Raw genomic sequence first — 27,570 nt, forward strand, 5'->3', positions numbered from 1 at the left:
GCAGCCCTAACAAACTAATACACATCCCCTTTCTATACTCTTTTGAATGAAATCACTATATGCAGCCCACACTTAAGGAGTGGGGAATTATGCTCCACCTCATTGAGGACAGAGTACCTACATAAATCATTTATTTACATCAGTATAGACACATGGATATTTATTTTATACTTTGGGTTATAATCTAATACCACTTTATTTTGTTCTCAAATTGTTCAAGCTTTGGCCATTGGGAGCTCTTTCAATTGGTTCCTGTGTCCCTTTGACATACCCCCTCCCGATCATTATGTGTGGGGTTTTTTTTGCTTTGTTCTTTTTCAGAGCCCTTCCTTACTTTCTAGCTCTACAAGATGCTGCAGACTCATATTGTATATTTCATCTTCAGTCCTAGTATCAGCCATTTCTCCAAAGAGCCCTGGTTCCTTTCTTTGGAGGAGAGTATCAGAAGCTAAGATCTGGGCCTTGTTGTTACTGGAGTATTGTTGCTTGTAGGCCCCTCTCAGCCACAGAGCAAGGAAATACATGTATACCAACCTGTGTATGTACACATCTCTATAAATATTTCCATATGTAGCCACCTATATTTATATTAAGCTAAACATGAGTTCATACAATGTCTCCAGCTCTAATCCATTACCACATAGATCCTTCTAGTCTCCTCCCCTGGCTTATCTGTAAACTCTCCAACAGTGAGAAACCTGAATTTATCTTCTTTTAATCAGAAAAAACAGGGCAACTTATATGTGTATTGTTGTTGAGGGGTTCAAATGAAATAAATGAGAAAGTATACTGGAAACTGGACTGTGCCATACGATTTTAAGATATTATTAATCAAATTTCCAGTCCTCTCTCTCCCTTCATATTCATTCCCTGCCTTGGACTGCCCAGTTCTGTCATTTTGCAGGACTCAATGGAAGCCAAATCAAGAATTGAGTGACTTCTGAAAGAGCATTTTTGATGGGGATCAAAATGAACTTAGGAGTCAGCCAGAAAGGATGAATACCTCCAAGATTAGGACGGTACACATTTATTGCCTTATTTGGGTATATACTACCTGGCTGTGTAGTTTAAGAGCCTCTTTTAATGCCTTGAGGCATGTCAAATCAAAACGAGTAAGGGAACACTGAACTCCCTGAAGTTCTCCCACACTAACAACACTGCACTTCGTATTGAAGAGGCATACTGGAAGGTATAATGGCATCTGTCATATCTGTTTGCCTGTCATCTTTTCTGTATTTTGGGAAAATTTCTACAGTAGTCCTGCCTCCTGAGAGAAAAATCAAGATGCAAATCCCCACGTCTTTTGCAGCTCGGACGCAGTCATATGACCTAGTTTACCAAGATCAGATTCATCTGCACAAGACTTAGGCTATGGGAGTGAGCAGATGTGAAGAAACAGGCTCTGTCTAGAACTTCCATTTGCCAATGAAGCTAGCAGCAGAGGTGGCCAAGTTTTGGGGCCAACGGGCGTTACAGCAAAGTCGGGCTCCTGGCTGTCAATGTTTGGTGGTGGTGGCGGCAGTGGTGGCAGCGGCTTCCATATCAGTCCGCTGTTGTAGCGTGTTTCTGGGCTTGTTCCTAGAAGATTTACATCAAGACTATTTCTCCAGGCTTTCCAACAATTTTGTAAGTGATCTGATATCTTTTGATAAACTTCTTTTCTGCTTAAATTAGACAGAATTATGAACCCTGACCATTATAGAGTGGAATAGCAGGGGTCAAGGGGAATGGCTACAATTCAAGGGTATAATTTCTTTCAGAAAATATTTACTGGACACTTAAACTATGGCTAGGCACTGGGCTAAGTAAGTGCTAGAGCAAAATAATAAGACACCTTTCCTGGAAGGGAGGATAGCTGAATGAAGGCAATTAGAATGCATCGCGATTAAGCGCTAAAACAGTGTTATGTGGAAATGGTTACTGTGTCTCAGAGGATGAAACAATTAACGTGATGTGGGGGAGGGGAATATTCAGTTTTCACAAAGGTATGTTTGAATTAAGTTCTAAAATGTAACTAGGAGTCTATCAACAGATATCACCGAGACAAGACAAGCTACAGATTGGGGAAAGATATTTATGATACATATAACTATCCACAAAATTTTTTAGAAATAAATAACTTCTACTTCTTTTAGGGAACTTGACCTAAGACACGGGCAAAAAGCAATGGTTGCCATACATGGAATCTAGAAAATAATAGACAGTTCAGGAGAGCAGCTAAGTCCCAAGTGACACCTGTGCATTAAAATAAGAAAGCAACAAGTTCACAATGAAGCAAGGGAGAAGTGGCCTCCAGCGGAGTTTTCTGGGGCAAAAGGAAAACTCTATAGAATACTTGACATGATGAAAGACGTTAAAATAATTGTGGCTATGAAAAAGGCCAAAAGTACAAGGGGAAAAAATAATTAGAAACACCAAGTAAAACAAAAGCCAAATAGAGAAATGTAATCATAGTCTAAACTGTGATCTGCAGTGAACTGTATCTATCAACCTATAAAGCTGAGAGGACTATTCATAATGATTATAAAATAGAATGCAAATGTTATCAACCTTGATGATGTAATTCTAAGAATACAGATGACAAAAGTTGAGAGAAGGGAGGAGAGTCAAAAGGAAAGAAGGGGCATTAATATCGTCATTTTAGATACTAGAGACCCAAGAAAGACTGTTGACACCAATAAAATAAGAAATAAAGGTGGAAATATATTATTAGACATTGTAAAGGAAGCCTATAAAGGAATCGAAAGTAGTGACATTATGATCCTAGAAGGAGGGTGGGAGGGAGGGGAGGTGGGAAGTGTTATAAGCTAAGTCCTCATTTATCAGTCTTGAAAACCATTAATTTATGTCTAAAATTAAGAAACCAAGAAACAGTGGTGTAAACATACTATTGAGAAGTATGGAGGCAACTGCCAGAGAAAACAGTTTTTTGAATATTTGACTATTTCAAGTCTTTCTTTCTTTACAGGGCTAAACTTGGTGGTAGAGGTATATTTTGTGATTTTTAGCTTTTCACTATGTCCTTCTGTACTACTTGACTTCAGAATCACATACAAGTATAATTTTAATTTTAAAAAAGCTGAAAGGAGCAGGAAAAGAAGTCTAACAATTTAATTTAGAACCAAGTTTTGGTTCTATCGTTCTTTTCCATATTTTTACCTTATGATTGATGCCCTACTTGATGGCATTTGCTCCATTTGGTTATCTTAAAAAAAAAAAGTTATGAATTTAAGCAGTGATCCCAAAGAAACCCCTTTAAAATTTCTATATCGTTTCTGGATCTGTGTTAATGTACATACATGCTTTTACAAAGTTGTAAAGACCCTTCTGGGTCTCAAACCTCTATCCTCTTCTCTTCATACCCTCCAGGAAAATGACCTCAGCACCCCCCTCTTATGGATGGGACTAGGTCCTTCAGTGAGCCCTCTCCTCCAGTGTCCCTTTTCCCCACCTGAACTCTAGTCATTCGTCCTCTGACTCTTTGAAAGACATGCCAAAGCTGATCTCTTCACCTCTCCTCTCCATCCCAGTTCTTGCCCTCTTGCTTCCTCTGCATCTTTAATTTTTCTTCCATACTTTTTGTCTTGCCTATAACCATACTCAAATCTTCCCTACATTTAAAAGCAAAACCCAAAACTATATCTTCTTTCATGTACCTCAGAATCTCTCAAAAGAAACATATCCTCACAACTAATTCATCTTCAGTGGCTTATCATTCCTCTGCCTCATACCCATACACACCTGCTCTACTGAAACTGCTCTCTCCAAATGATCAGTGATACCAATGTCCAAATCTGCTGGTCTTTTCTCAGACCCCCCTCTTCTCACTGCTCTGCTACACTCCCCACTATAGACCATCTTCCTCTCACTGATACTTTTTGCTCCCTTTGCTTCTGACACTTGTAGAACAAATCTCCTATGGGAATACGAAAATACTGCAATCAGCTGGCAATATTGTAACAGAATATACCCAGGAGTTACAAGATGTGAAACAAGTATAGTGAATAGTTCTTTAAAGTTTACATATAAAAAACCTAACCCATGAGAAAATAAACTTGGTAGGAATACTACTATTTATGACCATCTTAAATTATCCCAGCTGGCAACACTTGAGCTACAGACCTAACTCATATAAAGATATTCAAGACAGATGTCTTACATTTAGTAGTAATTGTCTGCCAATTTTATAAAACTAGTATTTTTAGTTTTTCTTTTGGCAAGTACATTCATAACTTTTGGGGCTTCTCATAATATTCATATTAAAGTGGTTGAGATTAAGGAAGATATGAAAGGTTTGTGTTCTGTAACCTGTAAGTGTGGCTTGGCAGAAAGCTGCCCACTGCTGTCTGCCTCTCATCTTTATCCTTAAATTAAAATATGGCTGCTCTACAGTGATAATTTCTGCATTAATTCAAACAACTGTCAACTTACATTTATAGACAAAGTCATTATAAATATTAGCTTGTATAGATGCAGAAAAGTGAGAACCTAGAATACACTATCAGCGTAAGTTATTGGAAATGGGGCAGATGCAGAATGCTTGCAAGGTTATGATCACAAGGAAGAACAGAGAAGTAGTGAACTCTTACTACATCCTCGCCATGGAAAAGCAGGTATACCACTTTTAGTGATGTGAGGTTTGTGAGAGCACAGCTCTTTTACATTTCCTCATTTAGAGAAACACTGGGTATAAAGGCCTACTTCAGTGAAGTAAAGGCTAGACATGGCTGAGATTGGGAATCAAGCATTCTCTCTCTGCATCCAATCTGGTTTCCCACTTACATTTCCAACCCAATATTTCCTTTCACTTTATTCATTTAACAAACATTTGAGTATGTATAAGCTGTTTCTAGGTGCTAGGGATGCAATATTGAATTAGACATTCCTCTAAGGAAGTTACAAGTTGAGCTGAGGTCAGAATGAAAAAGAGCCAGCCAAGCTATGAACCAGGGGAAGTGTTTAATGGAAAAGAAACATGTTGAACAGGAGCAGGAATGAGCTTGGAACATTTTAAGAGGTTATGTAACATGTTAAGAATGGAAGCGGGGTGGGGTAGGGGGATGGGTGGGGCACAGCATGGACAAGGGAGCAGAAGTGGAAAGTGATGTGTTAGAACTATAGCAGTTGTCCAGGTAAGAAATATTAGTGGCTTGGGGTATGGTGCCAGCAGTGGAGAGAATCGACAAATTCAGTATATTTTGGTGTCTGTTGGTCACAGCCTCTGAGTAATCAAGGATGACTTCAAGATTGGTTTGTGTACCTGGGTGGGTAAATGCATGGTGGTATCATTTACTGAGCTGAAGGCTGGAGGAAAGAACAGTGTTAGGGAGGAAAATCAAGAGTTGCTTCACTGAGCTGGCCCCGTGGCGTAGAGGTTAAGTGCGCGTGCTCTGTTGCTGGCAGCCGGGGTTCGGATCCCGGGCGCACACTCATGCACTCGGAATGGCATTGTCAGGCCATGCTGTGGCGGCGTGCCATATAAAGTGGAGGAAGATGGGCACAGATATTAGCCCAGGGCCAGTCTTCCTCAGCAAAAAAAAAAAAGAGGATTGGCATGGATGTTAGCTCAGGGCTGATCTTTCTCACACACACACAAAGAGTTGCTTCACATGCCACGTCCTCCAACCAAACTTCCTCATTTGGGTCCACATTTTTCCAACTCCTTGCCTATTTGAAAATAACATTCCCTCTACCTAAAATGCTCTTCTTCCTCCTTTTCCCCCCACCCATGCCTACAGCAACCCACCTCTCAAAGCCACCTCTAAAACTTCCCTGATCTAACACTCATCCCATTTATCCCCTAAACTGAATAACTCATTCCTCTAGATTTCCTGGAACGTTATTTCTACCTAAGAAATATAATACTTACTACCTTGCATTAAATTTTATATATATATTTATATACATATTATTTCTCAGATTGTGAGCTGCTGTCTCATCCATCTTTCTATTTCTGACAGTACTGTACGAGAGTGTTTTATACATGAGATGGAGAAGACTCAAAATTGGCAAACATTTAATGTTACCTTAATCACAAAGCCTTTACAAATATAAGTTAGACTGCCAGGATCTCATTAACACACATTATTTAAATTAAAACAAAATTTAAGACTATAAAAGTCAAATTCTTTCTGCATATAATAGCTGAAATGTAAAGGGATCAACTTCAGAGAATATACTGAAAAACAATACTTAAATGAGACAAAAATTGCAAATGAAATCAATAGAAATTAAGTAGATCAATTTATTTTTTCGTATATTTCACAAGTATAATTTTGGAAGGGCTATTTGACAAACTTTAGCATTAACTGCCAACTATAGACATGTTCAACAAAAAAGGCATTTACTCTTGGCCCTTTTAATACAGGCAAAGTGTCCTATTGCATCACAACTGATAGAGATGCAGTAACAGATCCGAGGGCATATTAAAGGAACTAGATGTTTTCTTTCAAATGCTGTTGATAAGTGACATATTACAAACATACATGAACGGTTATCATGACCACCAGTGATTTGCAGAATAAAACCCATAGGCCTACCTACTTAAAAGGCCGACACGAGTAAAAGTTTTGAAATCTGTTTTTATCCTTAGATTAACAATCCCAGAATGACATTTCTTTGATCCCAATTTTACAAGGTGTGGTGAGGAGTCGGGGAGAAGGGAGATGGAGATTGGCAGTGCATGCTGAGTTGCAGAGTTAGCAGAGTGGCTCAAATCAGTCATATCCAGATTAGGATGGTGTTTTAGAAAATTAAAAATGTGTCCTTAATTGTGGCATATTGGGAAGGATATTAAGGATTGATAATTCATCAGCTCTAAATACTATTTAATGAATACCATCAGGGGGCTTAAGAAATAAGCAGGGATGGGGATAAAGTAAAATGAGGTGAAAAAAGAAAATGACAAGTGGAAGAAATGTGTTTGAATGTTGGGGAATGTAAAAAGGTCACCAGAGAAACCGCTTTAATTGCCACTCAGATGTGTTCTTCCTATAGACTACTCACCTCTGGATAACCAATACCAAGTTTAGAGCACAATTTAAGTAGAGATTACATTTTGGCTTTGATAAAACTTCACTAATCTGGATTGAAAAAGAATACATGTCTAATTTAATAAAAAGTATCAATAAATATTCAGAGGTATAATTTTGTTACATCAAGTAAAAAGAGGAACTAATTCCAACAAGTGAAGTAATAACAAGTACAGGACTTACCAGGCCTGCCTTGATGAACAATTAAGACATTTTTAGGTCAACAGCACAAGAATGTTGAGTAACTTGTAAACAGACTGCAAACATGCTCCTTCTAGTTCATTAAAAACAATCCAACAATCCTTACTATCCCAACACGCCAAGAACTGTCATTGTTTTAGTCAGATGTAGCCTTTAAAAATGAAATGTTTCTTAAAACTGTTCTATCAAAGTAGGAGCCACTGAACATCAAACAGGTCATTTATTTCAGACTTTAGCCAATTTTCATGAAGTATTTTTTATCTCCAACTTCAGTTTCCTCCAACGTTAATTTATCATAAACGGGACAATGATTAAAATGAGCCATTTCTCAAACCACAACTCTGAAATCATAGAAATGGACGATGAAGCTCATCTAGTCAAACTCTTCATTCATTCAAGCAATGGTAAAACAGACTGCAAATACGTCTTCAATAAACTGAGCTTTGAGGCAGAACAGAAAATAGAAAAACGTAAAACCTCTCTATCCCAAGCACCAATAATGGAGGCTAAGCAATTATACCTACAAATCCTTAGTGATAGGTCTTTTCTAATGGAAAATCCTGAGATTTTAAGTACTGTGAATTTACAGAAGGCAGGTTGGTTTAATGAGGAAATTTACTTTTAATAAAAAGACAATAATATTTGATTTTGGGCACTTACTCAGTATTTCACAGATCCTCAACAAATTTTGAGGTAGGTTAAATATTAGCATTGTATTTTACAAACTAAAACCCAGAGGTTACAGCACTTGTCGCAAACCACAGTAGGAGTCCTATCATGGTCAAGAATAACATGGTCTCTGATCTTTCACATTAATCTTCTCAGACGTATGAATTTAATGGTGATAGCTTGCAAATGTTCACTAAAAAAAAGACTAGATATTACAGAAATTCTACTTTGAAGTATTTTATAATTCTTAAATCGATTCTACAATGATTATACAATATTGTGGAATAACCTACTTGCTCCCATTACAAATATATTTATATATGTAACTGATCCTTAAAATGACAAATTACCACATTACTGATTTTGTTGCTTTTCTGCCTTTTGGGGTGGGTGGGGCAGGAAGATAATCAGCAAGTTTTCCTCAGAGCGCTAGGCAGCCTTAAGTGCAGGTGCCATGCTCAAGGCACCATCTATGATGATTTGGGGTCAGAGGAAAGCAGGTACACAAATGTAGCCAAGATCCAGAAAAAATGCCTGGATCCACATGAGGGGAGGCCTTGTGCAAGTCAAAGATGAAGAGAAAAATACTATCATTTCAGGCTACTGATCCTCATTATCATGCTACAGCATTACAAGTTATGGGAAGAGCTCTTAAAAGAGCAGTAAATTTGTCCCAATAAAGCCTGTTAAAGTTCTTACTAACTAGATAAACCACAAGTAAAATTAAATTGATATTTTATTAAAGTGACATCTATAGAAGCAAAATATCTAAATATTTTAATATGAATATGTTCCACCTATAATGTAAATTACTCTAATTGTCACAAGCCTAATTCACTTAGCTCATTATAATTACTTCAAATTATTTACCAGAAGTCAGCTCATCCTGACATAGGTTCCTGGGCCAGTCTTCTCAACTATTTGTTTCATTATAAAGTTCCTTTTATTTAAACAATTGTCAAATATTAGTATTAATACAGGAGTAAGGGTAGTTAACAACTGAGAAATTATAAGGAAAACATCATTGTTATAAAATACAGCATTCAGCAGAGAAAATTTCAAGAGTAAGGATATAGACACCTATGCTTCTGAATAGACTGAACAGCACAGCCCAACACGATTTGAGTCAAAGAAGCAAGAAAAAAAAGAGGGAGGGGCCACAGGAGGCAGAGTATTTAAGCCTTTTATTCTAGTGTCCCCAAAATTTGACTGTGGAAGTAAAAAGTTTCTACATTAAAAAAGTTTATATAAATTACATGAATTGCAATTTTCATAAAAGTCAAAATGAAATGTTCTGCATAGGACAAAAGATATGCCTAAGCAACATATCATATTTGCACAAGGCCACTGAATGTCATGGATATTAGTAACAAATGAAAAAGCTTAAGTCTCTGGCAGATTGAACAAAGATTTCCGTTTGGTATTCTGTAAGCCTAAGATTGTAAACTACTCTTACTATACAAAAGCTCTAATGACATATAGAATTTTGTGTAGGAACTCTTGTGCTTCTGGTTGGCACATCATCTACTTTTTAATTTGTGAAATTAATACAGACATTTGTGAGAGGTTGTGCAAAACTACTGTATTTACAAAAATGGCACAAAAGTGAATTCAACAGTCAAGGCACATGCACACTTCATTCACATCTTCAACAACAAAAGGTATTCTAATACTACAGAACTGAATAAGAATACAAGCTTCAACGGCAGCTGTTAAGCACTAGAGTCACATAAGGTACACCAGAATGGGCAAATATTGCCCAAGTAAAATTCTATTGTTAAAGCTGAAACAGGTTTAAGGCCATTCAAGTTCAAGCACAGAAATACAAATCTTTTGGAGCCCCATCTATTCATGTTTAAAATATGTGACCTTTCTCCCAACTTGTGGTCTTAAACTTCTGTTTTACAAAATCCAAAAGGAAAATACAGAAGAAATCAATGTAAGAGGTTATATTAAATAAGAGTAACATACAAAGCTATAATTAAGATGAATTAAAGAAAGCCAAAACATTAAAATTGTAAAACTTGCTTGTTACTTGTTGGAACCAGTCCTACACTAGGAGTTAGGTAATATATACAATTATTTTCAAGTAGATTACTTTATGTTGCTCTAACATGTTCTTTTCATCAGTGCACTGTTAAGCTAATCAAAAATTCTACACATGTATAGTCCCTTACAATAGCAGCACACACTACTGCAACCTGCCAAGCTGTCACTCTCAAATGACTTAGTGAACGAAAGGAAAGAAAAAGCAGAGAAGTAACATATTAAGGAGAAATAAAGAGAATTAGAAGATTCATGCAGTTCAGCTCTTTAAATCAGCCAGCCAGCTTGCTGGCAACAAGGGATGGTTTCCGTTGAGGAAGGTCCTGTGGAGTGGGAATGTGGTCACCAGTGACCTCTGTCTTATCCGGAGCTGCAGTAGGAAGTTGCTTGTTCTTCATTTTTGCTTTAGCCATGTTGTAATCCCCAGAATCGAAATATTTTTGCTACAAATTAGAAAAAAAAAGAAAAAATTCAGACTAGAGTTTAAAAGCTTTCATATGCAATTACATTGATTTCAGATGTAGATGTGAGCTTATACTGCATTAAATTAGTCTAAAAAAATTTAAACAAAACCATTAATTAGATGCAATAGCTATGTTTCTGTAGTGAATGCTAGCATGTTAACAACTGAGAAGTCAGGCAAGAACCTCTTCTTCAGGTTTACTTGGATCATTCTGGTTCTAGTATGAAACCCTTAAGAATGACATCAACTGCCTCATCAGTTTATCTGGAACGAATAGTAAAATGCAAACCTTTCATTTACTAATGAAAAAACCAGGCTGAAATTCTTGCTTAAATGATTTTGAAAAACACATAATTCACCAACTTGCATTTAGGAAGTGCCACCCACTTTCAATGCTGGTACTCTCTCATCTAGGACAAACATTTCTGCAAGGATTTAAATCATTTATTTGAATTAGAGCAGTTAACTAAAATCAAAATTCAGGTTAAAATATAAATGCTAGGGTAATCAAAGAAATAAATGCATTACAAATTAATTATCAATTAAAATGCACATCCCTATCCTAGACCTCCATATTTCACTTAGGACATTGAATAAGTACAACTATTGCTCTTTTTTGTTGAAGGGATAAATAAGGTAACAATCATACCCTTTATCATTAAAATAGAAATGGTGATGAGAGCTAAAGATCAACCTTAATATAGCCAATCTATATGAGTAATCTGTCCCAGAGTAAAAACAGATGCATTTGCCTGGGTTCTGACTTCCACCTATCATGTTTAGCCTACCTTTACTGAGTGCCTGCTATCTATACATGAGGCACTGTATGAATCCTGGAGAGAGATACAAAGATGGACAACAGTCAGGAAAATCAACCATTATACTGTTTTAAGTAGACGAGGTGTCATGGGTACTCAAAGGAGGGGAACCTCCATCTGGGGTAGGCAAGAGGCAATAATCCAGATATGAGATGAGGGCCTGGACAAAGGGTGAAGGGGAAAAAACTATAAATATTCTCTGAGACTTCAGGGATACTTCATGGGGTAAACGAAGTTGCTGGGAACTCACAGATTAGTATAAAATTGTTGAGTGGCCTGGGAAAAGGTCTCATTGGTTGCCTCCCACCAGGGACTATTCTTTGATAAGCTAGATCTGGCCTAAGGCCAAAGAGTCTAATGTTAGAAATAGCTTTTCATATGTCACTATACATGTAACACATTGAACAGTAACAAGGAAACCTGGAGCAGGCCCTTCTAACGCTTGCTGCAGCTTCATTTCTGCATGTTTTAAAATGAGTGTAGTGAAAAAAAAATCTCACAACTTCTGAGGCACTGTATTATATTAGAGAGCTACTTCTGAAGTTTAGTAGCCTCTAGAGAACAAAGCAGGCTGCCAAATATTTTACTGAGTCAAAGGCACAAAATGAGAAATTTAACACACAGTGCAAATTTTAGGCATATTTTTCCCAATGTAATAAAACCAGTTTCTAATGATGCCTATTTTATGGTAAGCAAAAATTCATCATAAGGGGATCTCATTTAACTGTAGATTTGGCTACTCTGCTTGGGGAAAAGAAATTAAATTTATTTAGTGTGGCTAGAAACAAAACTAAAATCAATGCTTAACAATTATAACTGCTCCAGCAATAGGAGTGAACATTAATGTTTCTCATATTGGGACAGATACAGTTTAAGAAGACAATATTAGTTGTCTTACAAAATTTAAAAATTGTTTATTTTTAACTGAAGATCTTTAAAAATTAACAAAACATTCTGGATCATCTGGATGACATTCTTCTAAAAGCCTCCTCCCCCCCAAATTTAGGGGCCACACTTAACATCAGTATTTATAATTACACTGACACTAAGTGATCACCGAAAGTGACAATATTTAACCTTTAAGGCCATATTTATTAAAACTGGATCCTCATTTTTCTTGGGACTTCACAAACTCCACAAATACAAAAAAACATGGGCCAGATTGCTTCCTGATAGATATCTCTCTCAGCTTTGACAGTCTATGTCACTGTATACACGATATATTGTTAAAAGCCTAAAAGAGGTGTCATAATAACATTAATAACTACAGTAAAACAGAAAGGGACCTAATATACATAATATCTAACCAACCCTCTCAAATGAAGAAGAAACTGTTTAAAGGTACTAAGGTAACTTGCCAGCTTGCTATTATGAGAGAGGAAAACTAAAATCCAGGACCCTGTAATCCAGACATTTAAAAAAAAACAAAACTCTTTTAACAAAGAAATGATACAATTGAATATAAGATTTCATTTCCCTAATGTGAAAGTGCTTATTCATTGACATTTTGGTATAAAACAGAATCATTCAAAAGCTCCCTTCTCAAATTCTATGTGATTATTTAAGTGGCATTTTCTTATCTGCAACTATTTACATCTACAACACCAACTCCAAGATACTTAAAATGCAAAAAATAGTTGAAGCTAGAGGAAAATTACAAGGACAACAGCCCAAATGTTGGAAGAAAGCCTATTAGCATAAATTATGCTAGTGATGAGCAAAGGAAAAAAGTTTCCTAAACAATAATAATCAGTCAAATCTCAAATCCAAATAACAACTTAATAGTCAAAGACTATATAATTTATTTCATATCCAAAACCACACCTGATGGGACCATTTCAAAATCAGACTCAGTATAAATACATTCTACATAGTTAGATTTGTAATGAACATGTTTCTCATTTTGCTTTTTCAATTTATCCCTTCGATTATGGTCTTTATAATTATGCTTTTAGATGACCATATAATATTCTATTTTGTTGACTTATCACAATTTATTTAACTGTTTCTCTGCTATTGAATAGTGGTGCCGCTTCTAATTACCATTAAAGCTACAAAGAATATCTTCAAACTTGAAGACTTTTTCCTTATACTGAATTATGCTTAGATTAATTTACAAGAGATTATTCATTCAAAGAATATGAACATTTTCATAAATCTTGATCCATACCCCCTTCCAAAATGAGAGTAATAACTTTAAATGCTACACACAGCAAAGAACATATTAGCAACATTCAACTTCAAACTTACCAGTGGGTATTATTTTGAATATTTTCCTAATTTAGTTGTATGTATAATACGGTAAATATGGTACGATTGTTCTAATTTACATTTCGTTGATTTCTATCATGGATAAATATTTTTCTCAGTGCTTAATAACCATACTTCCTCCATTAAAATCCTTTATCTGGAGGCACTATAATGTTTTTCTTGTATATTTGAGAGATCTCTTTAAGTATTTCAGATATTAACTATCATTTTTGTAATAATTTCCCCACTGAATTACTTCTCACGGAACAGAGGTTTTACATTTTTATATATCTGGTATAATTCTTCCTTGTCATCCTTTTATTTCAAAGCTGTGATTCTTTCATGTAAAATAAAAAAATATCATTCTATTATTTCGCCACTTTTAAAAATAACTTGTTCAACTAAATAATTTGTTAAAATATTCTTTTGATAGAAAGACAAATAGTGTGTGATCTCACTTATATGTAGAATCTAGAAACATCAAACTCATAGAAATAGAGTAGAATGGTGGTTGCCAGGGGCTGAGGGGTAGGGGACATGGGGAGACGTTGGTCAAAGGGTACCAACTTTCAATTATAAGATGAAAAGTTTCAGGGATCTAATGTCTAACATGGTGACTACAATTAACAATATTGAATTGTACACTTGAAAGTTGCTATGAGCAGGACTTTAATGTTCCCATCATAACAACAAAATGGTAATTACGTGAGGTAAAAGATGTGTTAACTAACCTTATTGTGGCAATAAGTACATGTATCAAATCATCATATTGTACACCTTAAATTTATGCAATGTCATATATCATATCTCAATAAAGCTGGAAAAAATGTCATTTTGAAATTTGGTTTATTTGACGAAATAATCCATATATAACTATAGCTAACATGTACACATATAAACACACACGCATACACACTGATATGTTTTTGTAAGCAAGCAGCAGATACCAGTATATTTAAGGTATTTATTTAAGAAGAAACATGATTTGGCATCTGTCTGATTCAATAAATAATTCTCTTCCATAAGTAATATTTCATCTTTCCCTGCTCCTTGTAAGGTTAATAACTTAAATGTGTTTAAACTGAAGATGGAGCCTTTTCATTTTTTATAAACAAAGGAAGGGGTTAGAAAAGAAAACCTAAGGAACAAACATGTAGCATTATGTCAATTCAGATCTCATTACTGAGAAATAACGGTTTCTACCTCACAAAACATGGTAAGATTTTGAAAAAATGTTTTCAGTAATTTAAACTACTAAAATTACAATGTATAAATTGTATTAGAGTAACTGTGAGGAGTTATGTAAAGGACATAGTAAGCTATGGTTTTATAAGCGATCATTTCATCCAAATAAAAAATATTTTAAGCCTTTGAATATTGTGTGGAAATCACCTTTAAAACCAGTACAAGTTAAAAAAATATGGGCACAAGGATGAATACCAGCTTCTAGATAGTGGTTGCTTTTGGAGAGAAGGGATATATATACATACGAGGTAGGTTTCAACTACATCTATATTTTCTTTCTTACAAAGATAAAACTGAAGTAAATACGGCAAAGTATTACATATTAAATCTGGATGGTGAGTACATGGGTTCTGTTAAATATTATTATCTGCACCTTTCCACATGCTTAAAATAGTTTATAGTTAAATGTGAAAGAGCTGTAGATTCTTATCATACATATTTATAGAATGAACAGTATAAAACATTGGAAAAAACATTTTACATATATATACAGGGTAAGGTACACAACTAGATACGCAGATACCCATTTCACAATCGCTACTGGCACACTGAGTTCACAGGGCTTAAGAATTTGAAGATTACACCTGAGAACTTACCCCTTTCTGCAAACGTTTCCTTAAAAAATCTGAACCTCCAGGCTTTTGTCCCAGATGAGGATACCTTGCTTTTAATTTTGCTTCTTCAGCTTTCTCTGGACTAGTCACTTTATCTTCCATTTCCTGAAATAATTTTAAATAAATTACTTCTCTATAACAATTCAGTAATTTAAAATAAATCACTTTTAAATACCTGGATTCTGACCGTAGTTGTTGAAAGCCAAATAACGCAGCATCTGACTAAGAAATCAAGCACAGAAGCTTTTAAAACATCTCTATCTTATTTTTCAAATGATCCATGTGATAGCTCTATTATAGCTGTGATGCATGTATAACACCCCACACACTGGATAAAAATATCAAGATAGCTCAGCTCTGAAGTCTTGCTTGCCATTACTTTCCAGTTATGTATAATACATTTATAGTTAGTCACCTTAGTCACCTTCTATGGAACTCATCAGCTCTTTGCCTATATTTAGAGAACCATCTTAATACTGTTAAAATACAAAAGATCTTTTTGATTTCCTGTTTAGCCAAAATCATGTATGATTGGAAGCTCCTGAGATTCTTTAATGGAAATTACCAGCAGCTTACTTCTCAGCACATTTTCCCTGAATAACTCAATACAGAAGACCTTGATATTTGTAAAGGAGAGAAACATTTTCATCAATCTTCGCATCTGTGTATATTATTGCTTAATTTCCCCCCATATTTAATGACACTGTTCACACTCAAGATTCCATTCTTTAGTGTATCAAAAACGTATTTTCTGACCAAGGACTGTTAATATCTTAAGGCTATTCACTTTTAATATTAGTCTTGATATATAGTCTACTTTCTTCCCAAGAGCCACATTTTGTAGGGAAGCAGTGTTCATCGTTTTATGGCAAGTACTGCAGAAGGAAGAATGAATCACGAAAACACAGCTGCCCTGATAGGGAAGACTGGGCAACGGCAAGGCACACTTTCTAGCTAATGGACTCATTTCTGCATACAGCTCAGCAAAATCACACACCTCTGCATATCTCAATTCTTCCAGGTTATTAATGAATAGTCAAAAAGCAAGAATGCTAAATCCGTAAATGCCAAGCCTACTGTTCTTGCACAGCAAGTAAATCACTCATCAATTTAGGAACCGAAGAAACCATGTAAGTTTTGCATATATTTTCCTCAAATTATATTCATACATGTTTTATAATCAGCTTTATGCACCTTATGTATTGTCAATATCTCCTTCATCTTGAATAGCTTCCTCACGTGTTGTTACGTCTCATTTTTAGCCTTGGAGGATTTTGAGAATAAAGCTGCTGCTGTCAAATATACTTTTTCTATGGGGATTCTTCTATGTGTATGCTCCTTTCTGCTTCAAATGTTTTACTTTCCTCCTTTTATGTTATAGTTTCATGCATCTATTTTGATGTTCAGTCTCTTTACAGTGGTCACATCATTCACTCACTTTATGTACACAAAATTCAACTGTGTGTGTTCAGCCAGAGATAGAGGTTCTAAATAGCAACAGTGACTCTGCGAGTCATTCCACTCAAGAAGGGTATGCCTCAGAGAGAGCTCCAGTGTGAGGTGTGTGATGCAAACCTGCTGTTCCCATGAGGGTCTCAATCCCCAGGTATCTTTCAGAATGTAAGTGTATCAACATACTGTTTATCATTCTAGTGTTTAAAAATTCAGCCCCTAGAACACAAATCTACTACCTCCGCTGGCAATCAACTGAAGAATCAGCCCAGCCATCCGTCCAACACTGAAAAAAAGTGACTACTTGACCTACTGAGAATTGATGGGGCAGTCTCCAATATGATTATTACTTTGCTGGAATTTTTCAAGGGTGATTTTAGTTATATGCAATTTTTGCCTTACTAACTTTAGAACCTAACTCCATGTAAGATATTACTACACTGTACTTTCCACAAAAGCTGGAGAAATAATATAAATTTAAGGTTACCTGTTTAGTGTAGGAAGGTGGGCTGGGTCACTGCACAGTTTCTTCTCCGGGGCTCAGCCTTCACTGTAGGCACCTACTATAGCCCCAGGGCATTCGAAGTGTTGCAACTCAGAAGTGGAATTGGGAGGAGGGACCTACTCTTGGGTTCTCCTGCACAGCTGTTTTTCAAATGGGTTGACATTAAATTTGGATGTGGGTTGAAAAGGAATCCAACCTGATTACAGCCTTCCAGTCCCAGCACTTGCAAATTAAAGAGTGTTAATGGAGTCCTGCATTTCCACTAAAACCACATAGCTTTCTTGGGCCTAGGAAATGAGGGCTCTCCACTTCTTTCTCTGATTTGAATCATCAGTTCTCTGTATCTAAGAAAGATTCCTGAAAATTTCTGGTATAGTAGTGGCAATTTTCCCTAGTTTGCAGTGTTTCTTCAGGTTTCCCCCATTTTACAAATAAGGGGGAAAAAACTATACACAATATACAATCTTATCTGGCACCCTCTTATTTTCTTAATAAGGAATACATTTATGTATATATTTATATATAAGACTAAGCATGTTCAATTAAGCTAAAATAGTTTACTACAGAAAAATGTTTTGGGCAAAACAGCAACCACTGGTGAAAATATCACTTAGGTGGTAGAATGGATTTACTGTGTCCTAGAAAAACAAACCAATTCTTGAACTCTCTTGCCAAATACATGGCACAATGGCAAGTACCTGTTAGTTGCAACTTCGCGTAACTGGATTCAGAATTTCAGCTGCATATGACACCAAAACGGGGAAATATATGACCAAAGCTACATTTTTTTAAACATAGTAAATACCATCAAGATGTCTACAATACCTTTCATGGATCACACATTCTTAACTTTCTGCACATGTAGACAGTTCTAGGACTTTACTGATGGGTTCAAATGCTTGGATGTTCACCAACGTTCCGACACAGCTACAGATTTGCTTGTCGAGTGAAGTATAAATAACAGATCAGGTGGCGGACTGTGTCCACTGGCATTCAGCCCACACTTACCCTTCTCTAAACACTCCCCTGAATCACTACAGTTAGAAGCCTGTAACTACATTTCCCAGACTGAATTCCTATTAGGTTCTGTCAACGGCACCTAAATCAGATTAAAAGCCATGGGGAAAAAAATCCATTCTGTTCCTGGTGATGCCACCAACAATGTGCAGACAGCAGTAGCCCCTGTGAGCTCCTGTGGAGGGGCATGGAGCAGATAATCAGGGGCTATCACTGTAGCAGCTACATGAGAGGTGGGGTAGAGGACACTGGGCTCAGAACAGTGCTCACTTTGCAGGGTCAACAGCTTTCTGCCATCCCTCACCTCTGGAAACATCATCTTCCCTCTTTTGCTCCTCTATCCCTTCTAAAAATCTGTAACCTAATTCCCTATATCACATCCTTATCTATTTGAAATACCCAAAGTGTTTTCTATTTTCCAGACAAGACACTAAATGATAAAATCAGGAAAAAAAGCAATTTATCCCAATAGTCATGTTAAAAAATACAAAAGGGGACACAGAATTTGGTGTGATTGCATGTTTCCAGACATCCTTCAAAGGAATTCCTAAACATTTACTTCAGCTAGAATGAAAATAAATCCCAAAAAAGGTTTGAGATATAGAAGAAAACAGCAAAGATATTGGTATATATGCATGATACTGACAAGCAAATCACTTTTCTAATTTTTCCCCCAGCTTTATTGAGATACAAGTGACATATCACTTTTCTAATTTTAATGTCTTAATACATGAAGTTAAAAACGGACAAAACAAAAATACTATAACAGTACAGTATTTTTGGAGTTTAAGGGTTCTATAGTTTTGTATCATTTAGAAAAGGGTTTATGATAATATTACATTTTGTTTAGTTAAAGATGCATGAGAAAATTTCAAGGGGGAGCCAATTAAATAACAGAAATAAAATAACTTCTAAACTAATAGTGGAGGTAAAACGGCAGAAGAAAAGAAAATCAACTGGGGGAAGAAAAAAAAAAAGAGGGAGGAGGGCAAGAAAGGAGAAAAAACCAAAGACCAAAGAGAAGCAAAGCCCCGCCTGGTGGCAGACTGGTTAAGTTTGCATGCTCCGCTTTGGTGGTCCAGGGTTCTCAAGTTTGGATCCTGGAGCGGACCTACACACTGCTTATCAAGCCATGCTGTGGCAGGCATCCCGCATATAAAATAGAGGAAGATGGACACAGATGTTAGCTCAGAGCCAATCTTCCTCAGCATAAAAGAGGAGGATTGGCAACAAATGTTAGCTCAGGGCTAATGTTCCTCACAAAAAGAAAATAAATTAAAAAAAAGAAAAAAATAAAAAGCAAAATGTCAGATGGGAGAAACAAATCTCACTATGTCAATAACCACAATAAACATAAATGGACTGATAAACTGTCCATTTAAATCTAGCAGCTGGATTTAAAATCTAGCTACTTGCTGAGTACAAAAAAAAAAATCTAAATATAAAGACACAATTGAAAGTAAACATATAGGAAAACCAAAAACAACATAGCAGGCAAATGCTAACAAAAATGGAGCTAGTACACCTATATTAGTATTAGATAATACAGACTTGGAGACCAAAAGCATTACTAGGGATACAGAGGATCTAAATATTCATGCCTCTAATAAAAAAGCCTCAAAATATATAAAGCAAAAATTGACAGAATTACAGGGAGCAACCGACAAGTCTATCAGCATATATTTCAACACACCTTCCTCAATTATTGGTAGATGAAAAAAAACAAAGCAGTCGAGATACCTGATTTTAATTCTACACCCAACAATTAGGAAATGCATATTCTTCTAAAGCACAAATAGAAAAATTGACTAAATACTAGGCCATAAAGCAAGTCTTAACCATTTTCATCCAAACCACCACCTATGACTGCAATGCATTACGTTAAAGGGCAAAAACAAAAAAATTTATATATCTCTACCATTTGGAAATTAAAATACATTACTAAATAATTCATGGTTATATAATGAATCATGGGAATAAAAAAAATTCTTGGAACTCACTGATAATGAAAATTCTACATATACCAAACTTGTGGGATACAAGTGTCCCTTAAGGGCTTAAATTAGAGAAGAAAACTAAAACTCAATGAGCTATGCATCCAACTTAAGAAGTTAGACAAAGAACGGAACCTAAAAAGAATAGGAGAAAATAAAAAACAGAAATTAATGAACAGAAAACAAAGATACAATGGAGAGGATCAACAAAGGGCGGAAATGATAAGCTCAACCAAGAAGAAAGTATTTTTTAAAATCCAAATCTGGTTTTGAAATTTTATTCTCCAAGAAGCCTTTGTATTATACAGCAATTTTACTACTTTTTAGAAATAGATGCTGGAATATGAGTGGATTCATTTAGACGAGTGGTTTCTATGCTGATAATAACTTGTGGTGGGGGGGCAGGAATCATTAGAATTCTGGAACTTTTGACTACACGCTACAAACTGGGTAGGCAGTAACCCAGGATATCTTAACAGAGATACACGCTTACGATGTATTAAAAAAAACCTTGAAAACTATATTTTAAATGATAGTTATCCTCCTGACAAGTACATATGCCCCAAAATAATCTTCATTGTATACTCTATTCCTAGCACAGGGTCTAACATTTATTAATGTTAGGCATTTACATTTTTTGTGAACTATTCTATTGAAATACCTTAGATATCCTTTCTGTAAGTAGGTTGGGTATAAGGTATAAATACATACACATAAAAAGAACATTTAAATAACTAGGGATTATTTTGTAGTCTGTCATGGACTGATAATAAGTCTGAATGACTGATACCACTTTTCAGCCTTCAGCAGAGAAGTTACACAGCAACATCAGCAATAAACATCTGACCACTCTAAGCAAATTCTCATCTGCTCAGCAATATGTTCACTGATGCACTGACTGATGAGTAAGTAAAAAAGATTAATGAAAGCTAACAAATCCTTTGGGATATTCCCAGGAAGGTACCAATACTGTCAACCTCCATGGAAAAATACTGTAGTCCTATTAAGTCCTTGCTGCTTGCCCAGTGCCTGGCGTTTAAAGAGTGTTCAATAAGTCTACTGAAGGAATAAATCCAATGTACTCCAACTGTTTCAATAAAGCTAAGAAACTTTCTTAACACCTGATAGTTTCACCAGTAGCTTATCTTTGAAATATTTCACAACATAGCAGACACTTACCATTGTATAGCAAACTGTTAACATAGCAAGGAGAAACATTTTTAAACTTTTCTGAGGGTTTACCTCTAGATTGCTAAGAATCAATGGATGCACACAAACCAAACTAGCACGTTGTGCTCTGAATTGAAAACACTCGAGACTTTTAGTTACCAAAGGTAGTGTCAAAATAGCCCCAGAAAATGTCAATACTAAATACTGCAAATTTTTAAAAACTGGGAAAATGGGAAAGCAACTTATATCCATTCTTACTGATGAAAAATGGAAGTAATTTAAGTAATATTTCTCTTACTCTTCTACCACTCACAATAGCACTAAGCATATCTTTTAACCTGACAGAAATATTGTAGTTGAGAGCTCTACTTGAGTTAGTCTCCTCTAAGCCATCTTACTAACTTAATTTGATGAATCTTGTAATAAAATCTGCTACAGAAATCTTCTTGAGGGCCAGCCCCATGGCTTAGCAGTTAAGTGCGTGTGCTCTGCTACTGGTGGCCCGGGTTCGGATCCCGGCGCGCACCGACGCACCACTTCCCCGGCCATGCTGAGGCCGCGTCCCACATACAGCAACTAGAAGGATGTGCAACTATGACGTACAACTATCTACTGGGGCTTTGGGGGGGCGGGGGGGGAAAGGAGGTGGATTGGCAACAGATGTTAGCTCAGAGCTGGTCATCCTCAGCAGAAAAAAAAAAAAAAAAAAAGAGGAGGATTAGCATGGATGTTAGCTCAGGGCTGATCTTCCTCACCAAAAAAAAAAAAAAAAAAAAAGAAATCTTCTTTAAGAAAATTTAAAAGCCACAATATTAGCTTTGCCATTTGTATGGGAACAGTACTTCGGCAATGGTTTTAAATGAGAAGTTCCAAGAAAAATTCATTCAACCAACATCTGACCAATGCCAGGTACTATGCTAGGTGCTATGGGAGAAAAGATAAATAAAGGAGGGTCCCTGAGCTTAAGTTGCTCACAATGAAAATAGAATAATAGGGGCTGGGCGGTAGCGCAAGCCATTAAGTGCGCGCACTCTGCTTCGGTGCCCGGGGCTTCGCTGGTTCGGATCCTGGGCGTGCACTGATGCACTGCTTGGCAAGCCATGCTGTGGTGGCGTCCCATATAAAGTGGAGGAAGATGAGCACGGATGTTAGCCCAGGCCCAGTCTTCCTCAGCAAAAAAGAGGAGGATTGGCAGATGTTAGCTCAGGGCCGATCTTCCTCACAAAGAAAGAAAGAAAGAAAATAGAATAATATGTTTTAAGTCTCCACATGCCTCTTCTCACCCCCAGTACCAACGCACATGCCTGTCTTAGTTTAGTGTTATTCAAAGTGGAATTCACAGATGATAGATCCATAAGGTCTCTGCTAAAATTTTTTAAATGTTTTGTTTTCACCTCAGTGATAATCTAAAAGAAAAATATAAGCATATTCTAGGGCATCGGAATTGCCATCTCATATTTAAGTAGTGCTATGTGATTTCTGTGTCTGAGCTCTCATTTATGACGACAGAGACTTAGCAGTACTACTCCAAATGTCCAGGATAATGAGAAAACAGAGCTGAATTTAAAATATAAATGATCTATGACTGGAGTTAAACGCCACACAGCTTACTTTTAAAAAGGAGAACTGAGTCATCAAATGGCCTAGGGGAGTGTTAACTTGCCATACTCAAAAAGCTTCCGACTTTAACAATCACTATCATATTCTAAATACTTTGGAAATTTAGTTTCAGCAAAATACGATGCCACACTGAATTAATAATTTAGACTGGTTTTGTTTGTATTTAATTTGTCTTAGTTTTAAGAGTGGTATAAAAGAGATAGAAGTTTATACTTGTTTTTATGTTTGTACATATTTAATTAATATCCCAATAAAAAATAGTCCTCTATAGTTTTCTTCTCTTAACAAGGGTGCACACACTACTCGGGTAGAGCAATAGTAACTTAGTTCTGACTTCATGCAGGGCTCATCTCTTCACCTTAATTTTTCAGAGGCAATAGGCTAATGTACCATAAAATTACAAAGGTATTTTAGCTGAATACTTTGGCTTTAATTGAAAGGTCAATTGGGTACACAGACAATAACTCAGTTTTTTAGGTCATCTAACTATTCTTCCAAATAGAAGAAACAGGTGATTTGGCCCATAGGAACACAGAAGTGACTCTGCACATTTTCCTCATGTTTAGGGATGGTATCCATGCTACAGGCACTTAACATCTACAGCCAATCCTTAATTCAAGAAGGGACATTATATTACTAACACACTTTGGTATTGATGACAGCAGCCCTAAAACCAAAGGATCTGAATTAAATTTTTAACGTAGACAAGAAAACATTTCAGATATCCTTAACATTAAGAGACTGTTAATTAGGCTGTTCCAAATAGAAGCATTTACACTGTAGAAATCAACACTTTACACTTTGCCAAGGTACTAACAAATCTCATAAAAGAAAATTACATAGCACAATATTGTACATCAGAAGTCAAAACTGAGGTTGATTTCGGTGTTTAGGACAAAACAGCATAGGGTTTGTTGTTTTTCTGGGGTCCGAAATCCCAAGCAATAATGAACATCACGATAAATAGTTTATGATAAATAAATGATATTTAATATTATGGTTAAGATTGTAATCCTTAACCTATACATATTTTTTGCCCCAAAAGTTCATTTTTTTGCAGATTGTGAAAAATATCCAACATAGTTTTCACTGGAATATTCCCGAATAATGTGGTAACTTGGCCTATTATTTATGTTATTGCTTTTTTTCTCCAGTTACTTTACAAGTAATATTATAATAGAACCATCCAACTCAGGAAAAGTTAACACGGTTAAGAACATATGGAATGGGTTTAGTGCAATAATCAAATTTCCAACCTGATTAGGACCATGGGTGCAACATTAAGCAGAAGCCCTTACAACATCCAAGCGTTAGACCAAATCCTGTTTATGATAATCCCGTCTGATTTTTAAAGAAAAAGTGTTGGTAACTCTCCATAAACAACTTAGGAAACAAGATAGCACGGACCTTTGTACTTTGTAGGCCAGCTACAAGTACCCAGGAGGGCGGGGCAGCAGAAATAATTATGGTGGAAGGGACAAGCACTAGTCTAGATAAAATATAAGGACTTTATATTCGTAATTTGAATCATATCGATTCGTGGGCATATTCCCTACATCAGATTATTACAAGTGAGGTTACAAAATAGTCCTATGTTTCCAAGAAAAACCCGGATCAACTAAGTTGGTAAAAAACTTTTTAAATCCAACGTTTCGATTTTTAGTCAAGTACCATATGCGAATCCCATTGGCTCAGTTCTGAGCACACGCGGCGCTCAATACTGTGAATGACCCACCTAATTTATAGCCTCACCACAACCATATGAAGCAAGTGCTATTCTTCTTATGTCACAGATGAGGAGACTGAAGCCTAAAGAGTTCAGGAACCGACCACGGGTACACGCTTAACAAGGACTGGAACCGAAATTCCACCCCAGGTCTACTTCACCGCCCAAACCCGACATCGCCTCTGGAGTTAACAGCACGCAGACAACACAAGTAGCTGGAGAGTTAGTTCTTCAAGGGAGAAATAAAACTTCCTAAGCAGAATGAAGCTCACAGGAAACCGGTTCCACGCATAAAGACTGAGTCCTGGGCACTTGTGTATATTTAAGTGATTAAGGGAAAACGCGACACACCGAGGCGTTAGAAAAGGCACGTTTCAGGCAAGACATGGACACCGTTCCAACTCCCACCACGTTGGCGCTAATTACCAGCGTCCGCGCGGGCAGCCGCGGCGGGAGGGCTCGGCCTTCACAGCCGAGGCGCCCTGGCACGACCAGCCCTCCGGACGCGGCGGGGGCAGGCCGCCCGCCGGGCCTTCCGGGCTCCCGGGCCAGCTCCCCGCGCACACTCACCTTCTGCTCCTCTGCGGAGGCTGCCTCGGGGACTTCCGCGGACATACTGCTCCCTCTGCAGACAAGACGCCGGGAAAAGATGCGATCACCGGCGGGCCGAGGCCGCCCGGCCGCCGCGCCGCCGCAGGCCCGCCCGCCCCCGCCCTTCGAGCGCCCGCCCGGGCCGCCTCCGCCCGCGAAAATGGCCACCGCCTTATGACGACACGGAGTCCCCCGACGCTCGGCGGGCGGCGACTGCGGCCACCGCCGGGCCGCCCCTCGCGCGCCGCGCCCCTGCCTACCTTACCCCGCTTCTCCGGCTCTGCGACGCTGAAGCACTTCCTTTTTTCCTTCAAAGGTCGCGGCTCGCGCCTCACCTCACATCCGTCTGCCGAGTGCTTCCTGGGAATTGTAGTTTATAAGTGGAGCCGCCTCTCCCCGCCCTTTCCTACTTATTCTGGTCCCTTCTGTTCCAGGAGCTTTACTACGTATTCCCGCTTCCCCAGAGACGCCTAGTCCCGCTCTCCGCTTTGCAGCCACACAGACCTACTTTTGGACGCGCCAAAGCTCTGTGCTCCTCCCCTGCACAAGTCTCTTCCCCTCTCTGCTTCGCCTACTTACCCCTGTTCATCTTTCACATCCCCAATCCTATGTCATTGCCTCAGCAAAGCTTTTCCTGAGCCCCTATCCTAGGTCAAACCCACCTCGTAAATGCTATCATATCTGTGTATATTTCCTCAACGACACACACTGTATCATTAGACAGTAATTGTGATTACTTTATTAATGTCACCTTTCCTGCTCAGATAAGCCACATCAGGGCAGGGACCTGGTCTATATTTGCTTATATTTCACTCCCAGAGCCCGGCATTTCCTAGATATTCAATAAATATTTGACAGAGGAATTCAACTTCCATTCATTTGTCTGCTCCCAGGGATCCACTCCCACAACTTGACTGAAACTGCTGGCACCAAATTCCTTCAATGACTTGCTTAATTGCCAAATCCGCTGCCTTTACATTTAATCCTTATTCTACTTGACATCTGAAGAGCTACTGGCAATTCATGGTGGGTCCAAGGAAGTGTCTCTCAGAAACTTGGAAATAAGATTGACCTCTACGAGTTAAACTAGCAAAAAGCAACAGCTAATGAATGGAAATCTGTGGGAATTTGGAAACCATCAAAACTCACCCAAGGTGTCCTGGGTAGAATCTCAGATGGGAAGAATTGTACTAGGATTACAACTTGAAAAACAACAAGAGTTATACTGCACTCCTTTTCGAGAAAGGAAGGGGTTTGTTGGCAAGAAAGTGTTCAAAATACAAGGTTTCAAGAGGCTAACTCTGACAAGGATATCCTTTGAGAGTGCCTTCAACTGGGCCAGATGAGAAACTACATAGGATCAATTAAATATTTGTTCTCATTCTATACTCGCTATGTAACCTACTGAAAATTTGCCTTCTCTTCATGCAGAACTACAGTGAGAAAGGAGAATGCGCTAGTTAGGCTAACTGGAGCATCTAACAGTTGTATTTTTATTAATAAATCAGCATTCTGGTATATATCTTGTATCAATGTATTTGTGAACTTGGGTTAAAATCTGACATATATAGAAAATCAGTATATGTGACCTTGGATAAGAAGAATCTGTTCCTGAAAGATAGTGACACTCGAATCAGGGCAAGTTTGAAGTTTTGGGAGGCAGAATTTGGTCAATGGAGAATTCACAAAGGCCAATGCCTCATTGTCGGGACCTGTCTGGGAAGCCATCCTTCCCTAAGTAACACCATCTGCATCGTCAATTATGTACCTTAATGTTTAAAACTGCACACTGACCACCAACACTCTTGTTTCTCAAAACTTTCTTCTCTTGACCTCTAGGATACCACTCTCTTATTCTCTCCTACTTCTCTGGCCATTCCTTCTTTATCTTTTTTTATTGATGTCTTAATAGTTTATAACATTGTGAAATTTTGGTTGTACATTATTGTCTGTCAGTCACCATATAAATGCCTTCTTTCACCGCTTGTGCCCACCCCCCAACCCCCTTGCCCCTGGTAACCACCATACAGTTCTGTCCGTGTGTTGGTTTATATTCCACATATGAGTGACATCATGTGGTGTTTGTCTTTCTCTTTCTGGCTTCCTTCTTAATCTCTTCTGTTGAATCTTCACCTGCCTCTTAATGGGAGGATTCGAA

General features: G+C 37.4%; 1 protein-coding gene across 2 annotated transcripts; it reads right to left on the bottom strand.

Moving 5' to 3' along the window:
- Positions 1 to 6,220: 6,220 nt before the first annotated feature.
- ARPP19 (cAMP regulated phosphoprotein 19) lies at positions 6,221 to 25,685 on the bottom strand. 2 transcript variants are annotated; one of them, XM_058541601.1, is made up of 4 exons: positions 25,673 to 25,685; positions 25,392 to 25,446; positions 15,320 to 15,442; positions 6,221 to 10,390 (listed from the first exon to the last, which is right to left on the bottom strand). In XM_058541601.1, the coding sequence occupies exons 2-4, from the start codon at positions 25,434 to 25,436 to the stop codon at positions 10,220 to 10,222; spliced, it is 339 nt and encodes a 112-aa protein (XP_058397584.1). In that variant the 5' UTR covers positions 25,437 to 25,446; positions 25,673 to 25,685; the 3' UTR covers positions 6,221 to 10,219. The 2 variants fall into 2 exon arrangements, with proteins under 2 accessions (XP_058397584.1, XP_058397585.1); XM_058541602.1 differs by lacking the exon at positions 25,673 to 25,685 and having other exon boundaries at positions 25,392 to 25,493.
- Positions 25,686 to 27,570: the final 1,885 nt, after the last annotated feature.

The sequence above is a fragment of the Diceros bicornis genome, chromosome 5 (genome assembly GCF_020826845.1).
Source record: "Diceros bicornis minor isolate mBicDic1 chromosome 5, mDicBic1.mat.cur, whole genome shotgun sequence".
Taxonomy (NCBI): Eukaryota; Metazoa; Chordata; class Mammalia; order Perissodactyla; family Rhinocerotidae; genus Diceros; species Diceros bicornis.

What these genes read in the sequence shown, in the direction of transcription:
- ARPP19 (XM_058541601.1), bottom strand. Translation starts at nt 25,436, where the DNA reads ATGTCCGCGGAAGTCCCCGAGGCAGCCTCCGCAGAGGAGCAGAAG. An exon ending in CCTCCGCAGAGGAGCAGAAG is followed by an intron (nt 15,443 to 25,391) that starts GTGAGTGTGCGC and finishes AAATTATTTCAG; the next exon opens with GAAATGGAAGATAAAGTGAC. An exon ending in GGAAACGTTTGCAGAAAGGG is followed by an intron (nt 10,391 to 15,319) that starts GTAAGTTCTCAG and finishes TCTAATTTGTAG; the next exon opens with CAAAAATATTTCGATTCTGG.